The sequence below is a fragment of the Impatiens glandulifera genome, chromosome 6 (genome assembly GCF_907164915.1).
Source record: "Impatiens glandulifera chromosome 6, dImpGla2.1, whole genome shotgun sequence".
Taxonomy (NCBI): Eukaryota; Viridiplantae; Streptophyta; class Magnoliopsida; order Ericales; family Balsaminaceae; genus Impatiens; species Impatiens glandulifera.
In genome coordinates, this window is record NC_061867.1 from 30875183 (window position 1) to 30897056 (window position 21874).

The 21874-nt window shown below is 32.3% G+C and overlaps 1 protein-coding gene across 1 annotated transcript; it reads left to right on the forward strand.

The window, feature by feature from the left end:
- The first annotated feature begins 9644 nt into the window (after nt 1-9644).
- Nucleotides 9645-18635, forward strand: LOC124943483 (LOB domain-containing protein 30-like). Its single transcript, XM_047483982.1, has 3 exons — nt 9645-9941; nt 10656-10948; nt 18425-18635. The coding sequence occupies exons 1-3, from the start codon at nt 9645-9647 to the stop codon at nt 18633-18635; spliced, it is 801 nt and encodes a 266-aa protein (XP_047339938.1).
- Nucleotides 18636-21874: the final 3239 nt, after the last annotated feature.

Here is a 21874-nt window from a genome sequence, read left to right on the forward strand (position 1 = left end):
GAATGAGTTTCCTAGACCTATGACTGAGAGTTCTAACATTGGGACCGAGACTCCCAAACCTTATGACCGAGCATTCTAAACCCTAGGACGGAGTTTCCTACACATAGGACCGAGAGTTATAACCCTAGGATCGAGTGTTCTAACCCTAGGAAACGAGCATCCTAGACCTAGGACCGAGAGTTCTAACCTTGGAACCAAGACTCCTAAACCCTAGGACCGAGTTTCCTAAACTCTAGGATCGAGTTTCTTAGACATAGGACTAAGACTTCTAGACCTTAGGACTGAGTATCCCTACACTCCGACCGAGAAACCTATCCCTAGGCTAGTCCAAGACTGATATGTTTTTACTTCTAGACCGATAAATCCCAGCCAATGATCGAGTCCTTAGTACTTCGACCGGGGGTCTCTAGTACTCAGACCGTGAGCTCCCGAGCCCAAATCGAGGGTCTCTGGATCCTGACGAATAAAATCGAACCCAAACCCTAGGATTATTGTCCTAAGGCTTGTTTGGTTATACTTTACAAAATCCAAAATTATTTTTTGTAATTTTGGGACCCAAATACATTTTCCAATAATTCTGAGAGATCGGAAAATGATTTCAAAATATTTTCGGTGTCTCTTAAACAAATATTTTAACCAAGGCTTCGTTTGGTGTTTATTTCTAAACCCTAACATCCTTTAAAATGATTGATATTTTTCAAGTATAATCCTCCTTAGCGATCATCCACAACAGGTACCAACATTTTAATATTATTGTTTCAATATTTCAAATTATGCTAAAACTTATAAGCATGAGTAGAACCGGAAAAATAATCGGTTAACAACTCAACGTTATACAACCTATTTTCAAAAAGTCAAGTTTATAAATTAGAGACCATCCTTTAACGGGTACGTAGGACATAATGCGAATGCTTTTTCCTATGTATCACCAAACTTCGAACCAAACGAAAATCTGGTGCAAAATACGTTGTTAAACGTACACCATTTTTATAAAATCAATTGGCGACTCTGTTTTCAAATAAATAATGTTTTTTAAAATTAATTATTTTTAATTGATTTAAACCGGATTTCATAAAAATAAAATCGTAATTTGATTTATAAAAAATCCCTATATTATTAAAATTTGAATAAAATTAATTATTTTTATAATTAATTTTAAGTTGCCAAGTGCTATTTTAAAACGATGTCTGACACGCAAATCAAGGTTGTAATCGTCGAACCTCTCGTCACTACGGGCTTGCATGTGCAATGTTGCGCTCACGCACGCGCCAATGCCTATTGCGGGATAATTCCGGGGTTACAAATATATAAGATAGATATCCAAACAATTATCAATCTCACAAATAATTCATCAAATAAGTTAGTTATATAGTTGAATGTAGAATTTGGATTGAGTATAATTCTAGATGGATTATGTATCATTATGGAACCAATTAAAGAGGGTTGTCTATATCGGATTGTTACGAGGAGGATTATTCCATAGTGACGACGTGGATGACTCAAAGTTATTAGAAATCAATAATGATCCATAATTTCGATGCGGAAGTATCAATTAAAAGATGAAACCGATTTTAATGACTTGGACAAAACTTATCCATAAAACACACCAAATTTTAGGCCCAAAACAAAAATAAAGTACAACCCATTCTCAAACTATAATTTTTTATAAAATAGAATAATAATTTATTAGTATTTAATTGCATATACTCAAGTCATGTGAATTTTCTTCTATTATTACCAATTTAGACGAAAAGTACATTTTATAAAATAAAAAATTATATTAAGACAGTCCGAAATTACGGGCCCAGACACTATTAAGATAATCCTCAATCATGTCATATCAAAGACTAAAATGAAAATTTTACCAGGTTTCTTTTTTCTTTTTAAATTATAAAAATAAAATTAGTCGTTTACCAGATTCTTAGATCAATTATTTGCTTGGCAGGTTTGAGTTTATGGATTAGATCATCTCATGAGATTTTTAAAAACATATAGGGCCCATTTTGCTTAAGAAGCTTAATTCATCATTTTGCCACAAATCCTAACAACTTAGGATTAGTTTATTTAACTCTCAATTTATTTGGGTGTTATAGTAATTTTATAAGTCTAAGGCCTTGTTTGATTTTGAGTATAGTTCTAAACAAAAATCATCTTTCTCTTATCATTTTTGTAAGCACTAAAAATCAATATTTCAATTTATAATATTAAAATAATTGTTTTGAATTATTTTTAAATAAATAAGATCAAAATAATTAACTCAATCAAAAAAACATATTTAAAACAATTATTTAGGATTAATTATTGTGTTAATTAATCAAATTAATTAAGAGTTAAGACCAAAATTAAAAAATAAAATTATTTGAGGTAAATATTGTACGCATATTATCTCAAAATAATTTTAGATAAATTAAATAACAAAATTAAATATTTTTGATGAATTGTTTTTCCCTTTATTTAAAAGAATTATTTATTTAAATCCTAAAAATATATATTAAATAAATTGGAAAAATATTTGTCATATTTATTTTAATATTTTGTGAATTTAAAAAAATCAAAATTAAAGCTAAAATGGTGAAAGAAAAATCAACTTCAAATAAACCTTTAAGGATTTAATAAAAAAAAATTTGTGATCTTATGTAGCGAAACTACAAATATAATTGAAACGCACGCTAGGATCATTAAATAAGCGCTGGATTTTTATCCAGCGCCCAGGAACGCTCCGCGTAGCCGGTTGTGACTGAGGAGAAGCGTGCACATAAGGTAGAGGATTAGTTAATGCCCATTAGTTAAAGCGCTAACGGAACACCATATACCGACGAAACGCCAATAGAGCGCTGACGGAACGCGCCCTAGCCTCCAAACTACGTTGTTTCCTCTCGCGACCATCTTCTCAAACGCGACGCCAGAGTGGATAAGAACACTCCCCTTTGATCTTCAAGTCAAAGTGGAACTCCTTTGTTAGTTTAACAAATTGATTGATTCAAAGCTTGAAATGATCACCCTATGATGGTGATCATTTCCCCTACAAGAGTAGGCTTTGTCACTGCCTATTCCGACAACTACATGCCAAGACCAATCAAAAGCCATAACTTTTGGTTTATTCAGCCCACTTGGCTTCTCCAACCAACCTTGGGCAGCTATAAATAACTCTCATGGATCATTCTGAAGTTAAGTAACCAACACACAACCCTCATATTGAAAAAAAAAATTCCGCCATTAAAACTTGAGGCTTTCGATTTTTTTGAATTTTCTATTTGAGTCCTCAAAGCTTGGATCTGAGCATCCCGAAAGCTTCCTTAAGGATCAAGGAGTGTTCTCCAATCTTTGGTAAGGTTTCAATCACCTTCTAATTCATATTTACAGTTTGAATTTAAATTTTTAGTATTTTAAATTACAGAATCTTGTATGTTTGTTGTTAATGTGATTTTATGGTTGAATATTAATCATAGGCTCATTTAGAAACTATCTGCATGTGATAGAATCGATCAATCGATCTAAATAACAAAAACAAAAATTTGAATTTCAAAAAAAATACGGGTTTGTTTTTCTTGGGTTAATTCTGTTGAATCACTGCCCAGAAAACTTCACAACATGATTGTAAACATGTTGAGAAACTAATAAGATCATGTTTAATCCATCTCGATAATGTTTGATCAAAATCAAAAATTTCAAACAAAAATAAAATTTTTGAGTTCTTGAATTAGTCAAAACGAACAGGCAGTGTTCTTGTGTTTGGTACCAATCAAGTATATGTGATATAAGGAAACTATTGGATAACTCATTTTACTTTAAAACAACTTTAAAATCAAAAACTCAAATTTTGATCAAACTGTTTTGAACAAATTGATCATCACCCAGGTCGATTGATATCTTAAGAATTAAGATGATGATTAACATATTCCTAGGAGATTTGTGAAGCTACATAATATCTTGGATCAAAGAATTAGAGCTAAAAAATGAATTTTAAAAATCGGATATTTGTGTTCTTGAGGATCGAGGCTTATTAGCCTAGGACCAAGGACCAAGATAATTGACCTAGTGCCGAGACCTATGACCGACTTCTTTAGTTAGGACCGAGACCTAGGACTGATGGTCTTTAGTTAGGACCGAGATGTAGAGCCAATGTTATTGAATTATGACCGAGAGTTCTAACATTGAGACTGAGACTCCCAAACCCTAGGACCGAGAGTTCTAACCCTATGATCGAGACTCATAGATTTAGGACCAAAATATCTAACATTGGGATCGATACTCCCACCCCCTAAATAAATTCACAATAGTAGGGCAAATTGGATATATTTTTAATTCATATATAACTAAGAACAAATCTCATCTATATTCTATATTATATCTTTCATTTTCGAAAACTTAGAATTGTATCATAACACAAATATCTATTTAGTCGAATATGGTATAAGATGTGTCTTTCGCTGAGCATAAGTTATAAAACTTTTAGGCATGTAAAAAATTATATATGGGTAGATGCATTCTAGCTATTTGAAAAGAAAATAGAACAGGATCCCTGGATGTCTGAAATGAATTAAGGCAGCTTGGAAGAAAATGGATTTCTTAGAATTTTGAATCTCGAATAGTATTTCCCTGAAAATATATGTTCAACCGACTAATCTATCCAATCCTTTTTGCGGAGTTGATAAATTATACGCCCTCGAGTTTAATCATAATGACTGACTTCAATTTTGACTCTATCTCCTAGTAGTATCCAGATAAAACTATGTTGGATCTTTCCTAAAACATAACCTAGAATTAGATCTTCATTATTTAAGCGAACCCGGAACAACATTTTGTTCGTTTGGGTTTACATCTAACCTAGATTGTGTACTTTTTATGTAAAGAAACCTAAAATATCACAAATAATTAATGTTTAATTAGAACATTAATCTCATTTTTCCTTTTTATATCGATCCACTTTACAAGGAAAGGAACTCGACCACCCTCACCAATCTAACAAAACTAATAAATTGAATCATTTTTCATCCTAAATTTTAAACCATAACAAATTCCTTCTCAAAAAAAAATATAAAAAATGAGCCTTAAGGTCAATTCCTGTGCCCGAATCATTATTGGGCCTGCACATTCTTGCGAAATAGGTGCCTGATTGACTGCATATTTGCTCCTTACGTCGATTCCGATGAAAGAACCGCCAATTTTGCGTTTGTTCATAATATTTTTCTGAGCGAGGAACATTCCAAGCTTCTAATGCATATCCAGATCTAAAAACGAAACTATGTTGTTTTCACTTTGTTGCTCGTCTCCGAGATCCTACCAATTGTTGCATATCTCATATCTATTATCTCTAATATCTATCTACAAGACATAACATGATTTATCATGGATTAAATAATCACAAAAATTATAAACAAATCAAAACAATAATTATGTTAAAATTTCTAAGAATATATTTTGGTGTTGTTATATAGTGTGTTATATATGTTTGGTTGTAGAGAAAAATAGTTTTAAAATTGGTATAAAATGTTGGTTTTTGTATACTTGTGAAATAATTGTTTGCTTAATAATTTTAAAAAAAATTAATTAGATTACTTATCATCTTCATTTACGTTGCAAATGGATGCCTACAATATTAGTTTGATATTATCTTTAGGATAAAATCTTCTACTCTCAATTGTTCAAAATAGAAAAAATAATTATTTAAAAAAGATATTAATTAATTACTGTTGTTCTCCTTCAGATAAAAGAAGGAACATGGAATAATTAACTGGGAGCAAGCAGCCCAAATGTTATCTTTAACATTTATATGTTTATTTGACTTAACTTCTTTATTAATATTATAATATTTTGATTTTATTTGATTATTTAATCTTATAAACGTTATTTTCAATATATTATTAGTTTAAAAAAAAAAATTCTATAAAAAAACATTTTAATAATAAAAGTTAACGTTATTTGACAAAATAAATATATTATATTAGATTATGGTAATATAAAAAAGTAATTATATTAGATTACGGTAATATAATAGTTCAAATTGAAATCCTACATTAATATAGCTTTTCTCTTATGTGTATATATATATATACAAACATGATATTATTTTTATTTAAACATTAACAAAATATTATATGAATATATTTTATGTACTACTATCTTGTCCCTCCTCTTAAGTCATTTTATTGGAAAATTTAATTTTAACAAGTAATAATTTTGGTAGAAATTTTTTGTTAATTAGTATGCTTTTCATTTGATTATATAGGTCATAACTCTTCAATCTGAGCTTTCGACCTTGCAAGCCCATGTAGCCAGTCAGCCGCCACCTCAGCAACAGCCGCCGTCTTCTTTGTCCATGTCGGACTTCCGTTTTGTTGGCGCTGCCACCTATGACATGTCACGTCTTCTCATCATCAGAATTCATGGGCAGCCAATCAGCAGCAGTTCCATGATCAGAACCCTTTCGCCGGAGCTCCGGTGGCCGGCGACAGTGGGGAAGAATTTGCTGGGGAGTTACTGATGAGGAATCAACCTGGAAGGAAAAGATCTTCCTCAAGCATGTCACCTTGCACTAATTTAATCTCTTTTTATTTTTAATAATATAGGTGACATTTAGCAAATAATTATTATCATGACTAGCAAATAATTATTATCATGACTATATAATTTGTTTTCTTTTCCGTACTTTGTTTACTGAATAACGTTATTAAGGAAATCCAATCCTTTATTTATTTATGTTTCTAAATTTTAAAATTTAGTATATTTTGATTGTCCATACTATTGTTATGAATCCATATTAAATATATGATATATGTAGGGTATAATATATGATTTATTTAAATAATTCAAGATGTATAATTTAATGGATAATCAATTCTTATGATTAATGTATATTTTTTCAAATTTACCAACTTGAATTTGTACGATTTTTTTATAAAATGACTTGTTTGAAATTAGTATTATATTAGTGTTTTTTTTACTTAATTTTGTTTAATTAATATTTTAAAATTACTTAAAAACATTTTAAATATGAATTATTAGATATATAAAATAAGATATTAGGATAATTATGAAATACATCCAATATATAGGATAAGGAGTTGGATTTTAAAATTTTGAATTAGTTATAAGAGAACCATTAAGTTGACTTTTGAGATCCCAACAAATAATTGGGCTACGGGACTCTCATTCTTACAAAATCCCAAATTCTAGGCCCAAAATAAAATAAAGTCCAGAAATCATTTTTATTCTGTGTTACGTCTTTTTCTATGGACCTTAATCCATTATTTAATAACATATAATAATAATTTATAAGTATTTAGTTGTATATAACTTAGATTGTGAGATTTCTTCTTTTTTCACTATTATTATCAACTAGCATGTAGTCGGAGCATTTACACGAGTAATATATAAAAACTCGTGAAAAAAAATTACGGTAAAAATGTGATATCATTTTTAATTTTATTTTTAACTGTATTAAATTTATGAGTGAGTCAACCCATAATCTGACCCAAATATTCATTTATTCTTACATATATATCTAAATTAATCATAGTTCTCGACTCGACAATCTGAATACTTTAAAAATTAAGCAATATATATATATAGCTAGTTATAAAGTTAGACTTATATTATTAAAATGTTCCGCGTTTATCAAATTTAATGTTAAATTAAAAATATATAATCTTATTAGCCTAATTAGTTAAAAGATTATACTTATTTTATTATTTTTTTATGTTGCAAGTTAAAATATACCTATAACATATTTAATTTAATTTTTAAACGGTAAGGTAGGCTTAAGCCCACCCTAGAATTTTGTGATTTCTCTTTAATATATATAAGTTTGAGTGAGATTACAGTTGTGATTTGAGGGGAGAAGGAGTGATTGATAATATTAGAGTTTGCTTGATTTTTTATTTTATTTGAGATTTTTGATAAAATATTTATTTGATTTAGTTTTTACATCCATTAAAATTTTAAAATTAATTAATTATTTTATCCATTAAATAAATGAGAGAGAAAATTTATAGAATATATTAAATAATATTTTATTATTTCATAAATAAAATAAATGATAAGATAAATAAAGTTAAATATAATAAAATATTAAGGTTTGGATAAAATTATAAAATACCTAATATCAAATAGATTTAGATGTATTCATTATTATTATTTTCCTAAGAGTTTGTTTGATTATGATTATTTTAATGATATTATTTTTAAGATTTATTTGATATGATTATGAGTATTTTTATAAATTGTTGATATTTATTATCTCTCAAATAATGTGTATTTATTTTATGTATAATAATAGTTTATAATAAATAATTAATTTATTAAAATAATTAACATAGATGTATCAAGTTACAAACATATTCCATTTTAAAAATAATAAAAGTAATATTATGTTTGTGTGATAATTTTAAAATCACATTAGTGTAAATATTATTATTTTTTTCTTAGTCTTACGAAATAATTAAATTTTCTTAAGCCCATCGTAACAATAATTTCTGGGTCCGTCCATATATATATATATATTCAAATTTACCATAAATTTCAACCTGGTAATTCAATACTTTTAAAATTAAGTATCATATAGTCAAGTTTACTATTTGATTCTTCATCTCATTTTATAATATTCAAGAAAAATAGTAAATTATGTGACTAGAACTATCGAACTTACTAAACACGTTTTCAAAGAAGAAACGAAAATGTTGGTTGTTACAAATTCTATGACCATTTAAAATATATATATAATTTAAGTTGGATTTTTTTAAAATCCATTAAATAAATTATAAATTTTAGTTAGTAAATATAATTTTTTTTGTACAACTTCTCTTTCCGTTAACTTCATATGTGATTACTTTTTCTTAAACATCATTTTATCTATTTTTTTCTTTAAAATAAATTTTGGTAGCAATATGAGAAGATTATGAAACACAACTTTACACCTTTTTATTTTTATTTATAAAAGATTTATTTCATTTTATTATAAAAAAAATGTACAATTATGAGTCAGTATTATGCCAACATAATTAACAAATTCCAAGCAAGCATTCATTTGATTTTATAAAAAAAATATTATAAAACAAAAATATATATTTTTTCAAACTCAAAGATGATTGTATATATTTTGTAACAATATTTATAACAACTTGTTTTCTACTTTTTTTTTTTAATTATTAAAAGAAATTTGATAGTAATTTTGACTAAATGAGTTTCAAAGCGGCAAGATACAAGTGGGTAGTGCATGGATCGAGAGTAAAAATAATTGAGTTTTTGTTAGTAAGGTTCTTTTGCGTGTATGATCTTTAGTTTAATCTTCGTGACGAGAGTTGTGATCCAACTTGTTTAGAATTAAATTATTATTTAAATTTTAACTTTATAAAACTAAATAAAAGATATTATAATATTTTGTAATTAATAAATTAACTAATGGTTGAAATATAGATGATGTGATAATATTTTTATAAAAAAATCCTAAAATATTACAAATAATTAATATTTAATTACAACCATTAAACTCTATTTTCTTTTTCTATCACTCCACTCTACAATAAAAAGAACTCTATCAACCCTCACCAATCTAAAAAACCCATATATAAGTTCAATCAATATTCATCCTAAGAGTTTACACCAAAAAAAAAAACCTCTAACTTCTCAAGGAAAAAAAATAAACAATGAGCATCAAGGCAAATTCTCACACCAGAATCAGGGCATGCAGAGCCTGTAAATTCTTGCGGAAGAAATGCCTCGAGGACTGCATATTCGCACCTTACTTTAATAACGGTGAAGGAACCGTCAATTTTGCGGTTGTTCATAAGATTTTCGGAGCGAGCAACGTTACAAAGCTTTTAACCAATGTCCCAATCCACAAACGACCCGACACCGTTTTTACTTTAAACTACGAGGCTCATGCTCGTCTCCGAGATCCTATTTATGGTTGCATGTCTGAGATCAGTGATCTCCAAAATCAGGTACTTATGTATTTAGATATTGACCCTAACATGGTTTAACATGAATTAATTAGTAATGTCAATTAGAAACAAATTAGAACAATAATTAGTTCAAATCTTCTATAAAAGTAAATTATGGTGTAATTATATGGTGATGTTATATGTAAATTTGGCCTTATGAAATAATTGATTTTCTTAATAATTTTGTAAAATCTAATTTAAATTATTTAAGTTCTTATCATTGTTATACCATTATTAGAAATGTCTAGGACAATGGTTTGCTATCTTTAAGGTTATATATTTCTTTAACGTATCTTTTTGCTAATATTATAATATTTTGGTTTTATTTGATTATTTTATCTTATATACGTCACTTTTATAAATATATTATTAACTAAAAAAACTTTTCACAAAAGAACTATTTCAAATATTAAAATTCACGTCACGACAAAATAAAATATATATTATTTTAGATTATAATATAAATTTTAAGTGAAGTCATCTTCTTCTAAAATATATCTTATTTTAATTTTAAAAATTATGGTTTATTTTTTGAAATAAACTAATGATATTATAGTTATTTGTACATTAACACAATTTTATATGGATATATTTTATGTACTATTATTTTGTCTCTTCTTTTAATTCATTTTTTTTTAAATTTAATTTTAACAAGCAATGATATTAGTTTTTAATTTTTTAGTACATTTTTGTGGACATGAATTTTATATGTAGGTGATCAATCTACAATCAGAGATTTCGTGCTTGCAAGCCCATGTAGCCAGGCAGCCGCCACCTCAGCAACAACCGCCATCTTCTCTGTCCATGTCGGACTTCCCTTTTGCTGACGCTGGCACCTATGACATGTCAGTACCTCTCTATGAGTTTGATCCAAATATTGGATCATCTCATCAGCAGGCCAATTCATGGGCAGCAAATCTGCAGCAATACAATGAACAGAACACTTTCGCCGGAGCTCCAGTGGGCGGCGGGATTGGGGAAGAGTTTGCTAGGGAGTTACTGCTGAGGTATCAAAGATCTGCCCCAAGCATGCCACCATGGCCCTAATTCATAATTACTTTTGATAATCCCTAAACTATTAACTATGGTAATTTGGCAAATATTTATTACCGTCCTTGAATGGTAATTTTTTTTCTTTTCCGGATTTTCACACTGGTGAAAAAGTGGTCAAAACCGAGAGTTAAAACTCTCGGTTTTGAGCATATAACTCTCGGTAAAGAGACCTTACCGAAGGTTTTAGTAACTCTCGCCATCCCTCGGTATTGACTCTCTCGGGATTTCCACAAAGAGAAAAACCGAGAGTTATATGAAAACTTTCGGATTTTTCTCTTTTGGAAAAACCGAGGGTTTTACAAAGAACTTTCGGTTTTTCTCTTTGTGGAAAACCCGAGGGTTGTACAAATAACTTTCGGTTTTTCTCTGTGTGGAAAAACCGAGGGTTTTACAAAGAACTTTCGGTTTTTCTCTTTTGTGGAAAAACCGAGGGTTTTACAAAGAACTTTCGGTTTTTCTCTTTGTGGAAAAACCGAGGGTTTTACAAAGAACTTTCGGTTTTCTCTTTGTGGAAAAACCGAGGGTTTTACAAAGAACTTTCGGTTTTTCTCTTTGTGGAAAAACCGAGGGTTTTACAAAGAACTTTCGGTTTTTCTCTTTGTGGAAAAACCGAGGGTTTTACAAAGAACTTTCGGGTTTTCTCTTTGTGGAAAAACCGAGAGATATTACAAAACTTTCGGTTAATCCCAAAAGAGGAAAAACCGAGGGTTTTTCATATAACTCTCGGTTTTCTCTTCGTCTAAAAACCGAGAGTTTTCTAATATCTCTCGGTTTTTTCACAAAGAGAAAACCCGAGAGATTTCATTTTTACTTTCGGTTTTTTCATGTAAATTTTTAAAAATGTGCGAATTATTTTGTTCGCAACCAAAACCTGTTCAGCCACCAAACCAATATATCAATGATAAAAGAAATGAACATACATTAAACGATCACATTAATTGATCATGAACATTACAAAATTCGACACCAAACTAATATTCCGAACAATCTGTTCTAAATTCAACCACTAATGAAAAAATGTTTTGAATCGAAACAACCTTAGCTTGTGGGGGGAGGAGGTGGTCCTTGCCTCATATACAATTCTATTCTCTCCATTCTTGCGTTCATCTCTGACTTCTCCCTCTCCATTCTTTCCACAATTTCTTCATTTTCCGCTTTCATTTCATCCATTCTGCGCCTTCTTTCTTCATCCCTCTTCTCCAGTTCCTCCAGCTTGAGCTTCATCATTTGATTCTCTTCTAACAAGCGCTCATTGTTACGCTGTGAACTGTTTCCACTACGACGATCCTCATGAAAGTGTGTGGGCCGGACGCCTGATCCCATTCCGAAGACGACCCCGTGTTTTTGTTGTCCAAACACCCTCTCCGTCAATTCAAAATCAGATATTCCCGGTTCGTTACTAACAACCTCCTCCATCTCAGCCTGCACAATTCAAATAAAATATCATTTCTATAATAAAAAAACTAGGCATATTCCATTCACTTACAATTTTCTCTTGCACGTGTTCGTCCGGGACGGGTGTTGGGTTTTCTTGTGTCGGTTTTGGTGTACGGGTCCTCTTGAATACTTCAATTACAGACGGTGGCCGTCCCATTTCAATCGCCTGTTGAAATAAATGATTTATATAATTAATAACAATCTTTATATTAAGTTATTACAAATAATGTACTTACCAACTCGTCTTCAATTTGTGCAAACGGTCTACTTCCCGTTTGATGCGGGAATTTCAGATTCTTCCGATTCTTCATATTTGTAGTACTGTGTCTCTGTATATGAAATAACAAATGAAGTTAGATTAATTAATATCAACTCTTATTTGAATTATGAAACCGTACCTTAAACGTTTCTGTGAAGAAATGGTTGCGACACACAAACTCCCAATCATCTCGATCGTAGTCCGGTGGAGGATTAGCCAGTACCGCCGCCTCGTCTCCTTTGTGGACGCGGATATAATTCTTGTTCAAATCCGACCGCCATCTATCCCATATCTGATTGGCGTGTCCCAACCCCGTCGTTCGAAAAGACTCAATGTCACCATTAGTCGCTTCGAACGGATCCTGAAAAAAATAACATCCAAATGTGAAAAATAATTATTTAATGACGTAATGTATAATGAAGTAATAATTATTAACCTTGATAGCAGTCCACAGTGAATCCAATTGGTCTGCACTTAAAGCCTTCCACTTGAGAAGACGGTGTGAGACGGCTGCGGGGTCCCGGATAATCGACCCCACATGTCTAGACCACCGTGTCCTTCCCACGTCTGTACCGCCTGGCCTCCCATCCTTCTCTCTAAACGTTAGAGGGATCCTCGTCCCCGCTAGCCTCTTAGACAGCGCAATATTCTTGTTCTTCCCCCGTCTCTTGCGGGCAGAAGATTCTTCAAAATTATCAAAATCTTAATTAAATATGTCAATCAATTGAAACACTAACTAATTTGTAAACGAAATACCTGTCGATGATGGGTCGGGAGTGGTCCCGTGCTCCTCCTCGTCATCCTGCTCCTCGATAGGCTCCTCAAGACCCTCGTCTTCAGCCTCATCGCTAGGCAGGTTATCAGCGAATGTGCTCTCTATAAACTCTGCGAGGTCATCATCGTCTTCGGTCTCGTATGTTCGGGGAGGCGCAGTAGCTATCGGGACCACAGGAATCGGTGGTTGGTCTCTAGAAGACGATCCTCGTCGTTTTAACGACTCGGATTGGGCAAGTAGGTTTTGGTAACTCTTATCCAATTTCTTGGGTGTCTTCCTCATACTCTTCCAAGTTGTTTTAGGACCTTCAGACATTCTTAATTCACACCATTAATAAAAATGAGTGAATAATTGAAATAAAATAGTAATAAAAATGAATAAAAAGTTAAAAACATAATTAAATCTACCTAATTAATTAATCTCAACTATATGTTTGTAAACCGCGGTTTTATTTTTGTCACAATCTTCCAACCGGGTCGGGCTGACATATCAGGGGCGTAGAATACTTGTTTTGCTTGACTCGCCAATATATACGGGTCTTGACTTTGGGTTTTCAAAATTCGGTTTACATTTACACTTACGAAGCCATATTTATCCACTTTCACTCCTAGTTCCCCCGAGTGTGTATCAAACCACTTACACTTGAATAAAACAACTCGTTTGTGAGAATAGTATTGTAATTCGATTATATCCGTCAAAACTCCGTAGTATGACATAGTTTCAGATCCGTTGTACCCCTCAACAACCACCCCACTATTTTGAGTTGTCAAACCTTCGTCGTGTTTTTCTGTACAGAATTTGAATCCGTTTACTTTACACCAAACATACATAGACGAGTACATACTTGGACCTTCTCCTAAGATCTTGAGGTCTCTTGATATGTCGTTAATTTCTGCTAAATGGGCGACCTATATATGTATCCGAAATGTAGTTGTTAATATGAATAAGAAGAGTTAGGATATATGGTTTGTAATTTACTCACTCGATGCTTGAAATATGCGGCAAACGTTTCTCCACTGGACTCGTTGTTATAATCTCTGCAAATAGATCGAATGCTAATTAGTAACACTCTTTAATGCTAATTAGTAACAGCAACATTGAATCTTACGTGTAAAAAGGTTCTGCTTCGGGACAATTTTTCAAAATGTAAGAATGAGCTGTCACTCGATCGATATAATCCAAGTTGTATACTTTTCCGTTGGATAGGTCTTCCAATGATGCAAATATTGAAATCCCCAAGATTTCAGGTTGTGCATTTTCTTGATCTTGTTCCTTCATATACCTGGCACATAAACTAATACGTTCGTTAACAAGATAGCTCTCGCTTATAGAGGCTTCGGGGTGGTTATTATTCCGCAAATATCTTTTCATTGTACCCATGTAATGTTCAAAGGGATACATCCATCGATACTGAACAGGTCCTCCAAGCAAAGCCTCAAATGACAAGTGAACCGGGAGATGCATCATGATGTCGAAGATTGACGGCGGAAAAATCATTTCAAATTTGCAAAGTGTCAATGTAATATCCATGTACAATTGTTCCAGGTCCTCTTGAATCAACTCTTTGAAGCACAACAACCGAAAGAAACGAGACAAATTTACTAACGCATCATACACATACTCTGGAAGCAATCCACGAGTTGCTAAAGGAATTAGATATTCCAACAAAATGTGACAATCATGACTCTTTAATCCCGAAAGCTTTTTCTCTTCCAAATTTACACAACCCCCGATATTTGAGCAAAACCCATCAGGCAACTTAAGATTTTTCAAGAAGTTACAAAGACGTATTTTATTATCGGATGTCAAAGTGAAAGGCGCTTCTGGATAATGAACAACTCCTTCATCATTTATAGGATGTAACCATGATTTTATGCCTAAGAGTTCTAAGTCTTTACGCGCTTTAGGACCATCCTTAGTCTTCTCTTTCACATTCATTATTGTTCCCAACACGCTATCACAAATATTTTTCTCAATATGCATCACATCCAAATTATGTCTCAATAATAGCGATTTCCAATAAGGTAGACGGAAGAAAATGCTAAGTTTGTTCCAATTGTCTCCCCGCGTTTCATGATATATCTTTGTTCTCTTGCTCATATCCGCACTAAGAATAATGTCTTCTAGGTCTGGTGCTTGCTCATAACTTTCTTGCCCCGTTAACAATCTAGGGGGATCTCTATAATCAGTTCCACCATCAAACGACTCTTTATCCCTTCTATATTTGTGCTTCGGTGGAAGTAAACGTCTGTGACCCAAGTAACATTGTTTGGAACCATGAACCAATCGAAGGGATACCGTGTCGTTGTTACAACAAGGACAAGCAAATTTACCTTTCGTACTCCACCCTGATAAATTCGCGTATGCGGGAAAGTCGTTAATTGTCCACAACAACGCCGCTCGCATGTTAAAGTATTGCGAGGTGTGTGCATCAAACGTTTTCACACCTGTTTGCCACAGTTCATGCAACTCTTCGATCAATGGTTGGAGAAATATGTCAATTGCATCTCCCGGACTCTTTGGACCCGGAATTAACATAGATAAGATGAAATTGCTAGAATCCATGCAAGTCGTGGGTGACACATTATAAGGTACGAGAATTACCGGCCAAACACTGTATGATTTTTTCCCATTTGCAAATGGTTGAAACCCATCGCTTGATAAACCAAGTCTTACGTTTCGAGATTCTGAAGCAAAATCTGTATAATTTTCATCAAACGTCTTCCAAGTTAAGGAATCAGCGGGGTGTCTCAACGTATCACTGTCAACTCTTCCTTCTTTATGCCATCTCATCATTGGAGTCGTTTTTGAGGACATATATAGTCTTTGCAGTCTTGGTATTAAAGGGAAATATCTCAACACCTTTTTTGGAATGAATTTCCCGTTTTGCTTCTCCCGAACTGTCCCACTTGTTTGGTCGACTTTCCATCTTGAAAGACCGCAAACTCTGCACGAATCTTCATTTATGTCGTCCTTCGAAAATAGCATACAGTTGTTCTTACATGCGTCTATCTTGTCATATTTAAGCCCGATATCAGTAATGAATTTTTTACTTTCGTAGTACGAGTTTGGCAATTGAGCGTCAATCGGTAATATGTAGTCTTTAAGCAGACGCAGCAACATATCGAACGAAGAATTCGTCCATTGACATACATTTTTTATGTGAAGTAGTTTCAGTAGTGCCGATGATTTCGTTATTCGAGCACCTTCATACAATGGCCGTTTGGAATCATCAAGTAATTTATAAAATCTTTGCGCATCTTCGACTGGTTCATCGTTGCTCGGGACGTCATTAACGTTGGGGAACATATCGTTTATAAATTCGTGCATATAACGTTCTTCGTTGACCTGTTCATTAACTGTATTATTCATCTCCTGTCTCGGATCGTTGAATTCCGGCACGGCATCCTCCGACTGATCATCGTCGTCATCATCATCGTAGTCATCGGCATCTTCATCGACATCTTCATTAACCACTTGAGTAGTGCGTCTCTTTTCTCCATGAAAATACCAATACTCATAATGAATATTTATTCCATAAACGATGAGGTGAGTCTTCACTTCGTCTATTTCCATAAACGGCGTGTTCAAGCATTTCACGCAGGGACATTTCACGGTTTGTCGGGATGTATTCCTAACAGCATACTCGAGGAATTTGTTAACACCTTCCTCATAATCTGGATGATCTCGACGTAAGGTCATCTAGCTTTTATCGGGTACTTCCATATTTCTAATAAAATGGAAAACAACCCGCATTATTAATTACTTAAATTTGTCTAAATGAATTAGGCTTACATAATGTTAACATAATTTCTAACTAATCTATCATTATCCAACCAAAATTCAACATACATATCATCTAGAATTATATCATTCATACACCTTTTGAAGCAATCAATTATAATCCAACATAATTTTATTCATACATAATTCATTGCATTTAACAATTCTAACCTACAATCAATTCTAATTCAATCCCAATCTAATCCAACATAATCTAACAAACTTAATACCTAATCTAACATAAATCAAATCAAACAAAAATATCACTTAAATCTAACATGAAAAGCTAACATAATCAAACATAAATCAGATATGATACCTAATCTAACATAAATCTAATCGAACATAAATCAAACTTAAATCTAACATGAAGAACTAACCTTGCACCAAAAGAGCAACGAAGAAGAGCAGCGGATGTAGATTGACGGGCGGGCAGGGGGCGGCTGAAATTCGTAATCCAAACCTAAAAACAATAAATTACACCCAAATCACAATCAAACCAATCACAATCAAAACAAAATCAAACCAAAACCTAAATGAAACAACATCTAACACAAATCAAACCAATCACAAACTAAATCAAAATTAAACCCAAATCATACCAACCACAATCAAACCTAAATCAAAATTAAACCCAAATCATACCAACCTCAATCACAACTTAAATCAAAATGAAACCCAAATCATACCAACCACAATCAAACCTAAATCAAAATTAAACCCAAATCATACCAACCACAATCAAACCTAAATCAAAATTAAACCCAAATCATACCAACCACAATCAAACCTAAATCAAAATTAAACCCAAATCATACCAACCTCAATCACAACCTAAATCAAAATGAAACCCAAATCATACCAACCACAATCAAACCTAAATCAAAATTAAACCCAAATCATACCAACCACAATAAAAAATAAACCCAAATCATACTAACAATAACCTAATCTTAAACTTATAACCTAATTTAACAATAATATATACATAATCTAACAATAATCTAACCTAATTGCAAAAATCTAACAATAATCTAACCTAATTTCAATAATCTAACAATAATCTAACATAATCAACCCAAATCTAACAAGAATCTAAAATTAATCTAACCTAATGGCAACAATCTAACAATAATCTAACCTAATTGCAAAATAAATAAAAAACTAACCTTGCAGGGCGGCGGCGGCGGCGGCGGCAGAGATTCTTCACGTTCCGGCGGCGGCAGAGGGCGATTCTTCAAAAGAATCGGTGGTCTTCGGCAGGGCGGCGGCGCAAGGTCTTCGGCAGGGCGGCGGCGCAAGGTATTCGGCAGGGAGTACACGCGGCGGCTTGTTCGTCGGGGAGAGAGTTGAGTGCGGCGGAAAAAGAAGAGAAAGAGAGAAATGAAATCGGGAAAAAGAAGAGAAAGAGGCGCCCGTTTTTAATTTTATGATGTAATTTCCGAGAGTTATATATAAAACTCTCGGTTTTACCCTTATTAAAACCCGAGAGTTGTATATATAACTCTCGGTTTTACCCTTATTAAAACCCGAGAGTTGTATATACAACTCTCGGTTTTGACCCTTATTAAAACCCGAGAGTTTTAGCTACAACTCTCGGTTTTGACTTAAAACCCGAGAGTTTTATATACAACTCTCGGTTTTCACCCTTATTAAAAAGCAAGAGATTTATATACAACTCTCAGTTTAGAGGGGTATTTCCGAAGGTTAAATATATAACTTTCGGGATTATCACTTCCAAATTTGTTAAATTCTTTTGTTTCTCACCTACTAATGACCTTTAACAACATTGATTAAACACATTTGTTATCCTTACAATATTGCACAATCCATATGATCAAACATTACACATATTCTTTACATAATCATACATAAACATTCAAATACACTTCTCTATAATAATAAAACACAATCATAAACATTTCAACATAAAACACAATATAAATTTTTAAAATATAACTCACACTTGATTATATTAGTTAGGAGTCTATATTGGAATGAAAAAATACTCTAATTTAAAAAATTGAAAATGTAAAAACCGAAAGTTATATAATTAACCTTCGCAAATACACATAAAAAACGAAAGTTGTATATATATCTTTCGGTCTTGAGAAGTATAAAACCCGAAAGTTTTATATACAACTTTCGGTTTAGATGGATATTTCCGAAGGTTAAATGTTTAACCTTCGGTTTTATCACTTCCAAATTTGTTAAATTCTTTTGTTTCTCACCTTCTAATGACCTTAAACAACATCGATTTAACACATTTGTTATCCTTGCAATATTGCACAATCCATATGATCAAACATTAAACACATTCTTAACATAATCAAACATAAACATTCAAACATAAATACACTTCTCTATAAAAATCAAACACAATCATAAACATTTCAACATAAAACACAATATTCATTTTTAAAATATAACTCACACTTGATTATATTAGTTAGGAGTTAAGATTAGTGGCTTAAAAACAAAATAATTTAACAAATTAGGAATTGTCAAAACCGAAAGTTATAACATTAACTTTCGTTTTTTATGTGTATTTGCGAAGGATTTACGTATAACTCTCGGTCCTGACCATAAACAATGTTTTTGGAAAAGGTCAAAACCGAAGGTTTATTTGAAAACCTTCGGTTTTTACCCTTCCCCATACTTAGAAAGAAATCAGATTTTTTTAATGAGGGGTCAAAACCGAAGGTTTATTTGAAAACCTTCGGTTTTTACCCTTCCCCATACTTAGAAAAAATCAGATTTTTTTAATGAGGGGTCAAAACCGAAGGTTTATTTGAAAACCTTCGGTTTTTACCCTTCCCCATACTTAGAAAAAAATCAGATTTTTTTAATGCTAGGTCAAAACTGAAGGTTTATTTGAAAACCTTCGGTTTTTACCCTTCCCCATACTTAGAAAAAAATCAGATTTTTTAATGCTAGGTCAAAACCGAAGGTTTATTTGAAAACCTTCGGTTTTTACCCTTCCCCATACTTAGAAAAAAATCAGATTTTTTAATGCTAGGTCAAAACCGAAGGTTTATTTGAAAACCTTCGGTTTTTACCCTTCCCCATACTTAGAAAAAAATCAGATTTTTTTAATGCTAGGTCAAAACCGAAGGTTTATTTGAAAACCTTCGGTTTTTACCCTTCCCATACTTAGAAAAAAATCAGATTTTTTTAATGAGGGGTCAAAACCGAAGGTTTTCAAATAAACCTTCGGTTTTTACCCTTCCCCATACTTAGAAAAAAATCTGATTTTTTTAATGTAAGGTCAAAACCGAAGATTTATTTGAAAACCTTCGGTTTTTACCTCAAGATTTTTAAAAAAATGGGCCAAAACGGAAGGTTTTCAAATAAACCTTCGGTTTTGGCGATGCGGTTTTTTTTAAAAAAAAGGTGAAAAGTCAACAAAAACATAATTATTTAAACATATTAAACAAAACCAAACAAACATAATAAAAATAATTCATAAATATTAAAACATAACTGTCATAAACCCATAATAAATCCATAATAAATCTACAAATTAATTATTAGATGGGGTGGAAGGAGGGGGTGGTTGATTCAGTCGACTCATCAACAAGACAAGTTCCTGTTCGAGATTCTCTAATCTCTGAGACATTTCGGCCCGGTCCGCTTTGATTTCACTAAGCAAACGACCTGTTTCGGCATCCCTTAATCGGATTTGTTCCATTTCCAGCGTCATCTTTCTGACCTCTTTTTCACGTGCCGCAATTTCTGATTGTGTTATCAGATTCTGGTAACACGGATGTAGTTTCTCCGGTGTACGCCGAAGTCTCTTCCATGTCGAATCATCCATTTCCTAAATGCATTTCAGATATATGTATATATATATTAATCAAACAAAATAACGTAAACTAACATAAATCTAGATCTATAATATATATATAAACTTAAGAAATCTAAATCTTACAATAAACAAAACAAAAAAAAAAACCAAATCAAACAAATTACCTGAAGGGAGGAGAAGAACCGGCGGCTTGAAGGAGGCAGGCGGCGGCGGCGGAAGAGAGAGAAAGGAGGGATGAGCGGAATGAAAAAGAGAAGGGTTAGGGTTTGTATTTATAGAGGTTGAGGCCGAAGGTTTTGATAAAACCCTCGGTTTTGATATTAGTCAAAACCGAGGGTTCATCGAATAACCTTCGGAAAAAACAATTTCAAAATTTAGAATTTTTTTAATTGAGCAAAACCGAAGGTTCTTTGTAAAACTTTCGGAAATGAAATTTTCAAAAAAGGAAAAACCGAAGGTTCTTTAATAACCTACGTAATTAAAAAACCAAGGGATTTCAAAACCGAAGGTTTTTCCAAAAACCTTCGCAAATAACCCACATCCAACACTTAGAATTTTTTTGGGTTTTTTGGGAAGGTAAAAACCGAAAGTTCTTTATAAAACTCTCGGTAATAATGAATAAACCCGAAGGTTTTACACCCCTCTCGGAATCTATTTTTAATAGCGAAGGATTTGTTCCTCTCGGGAGTATTTAGGAGAGGTTTACAAAACCTTCGGGAAAAACCGTCGATAAAGACCCTTTTTTTACCAGTGTCAGTACTTTCTTCATTTAATAAACAAACTCTGTAATTTATTTATTTATCTAAGTTTAAAAATTT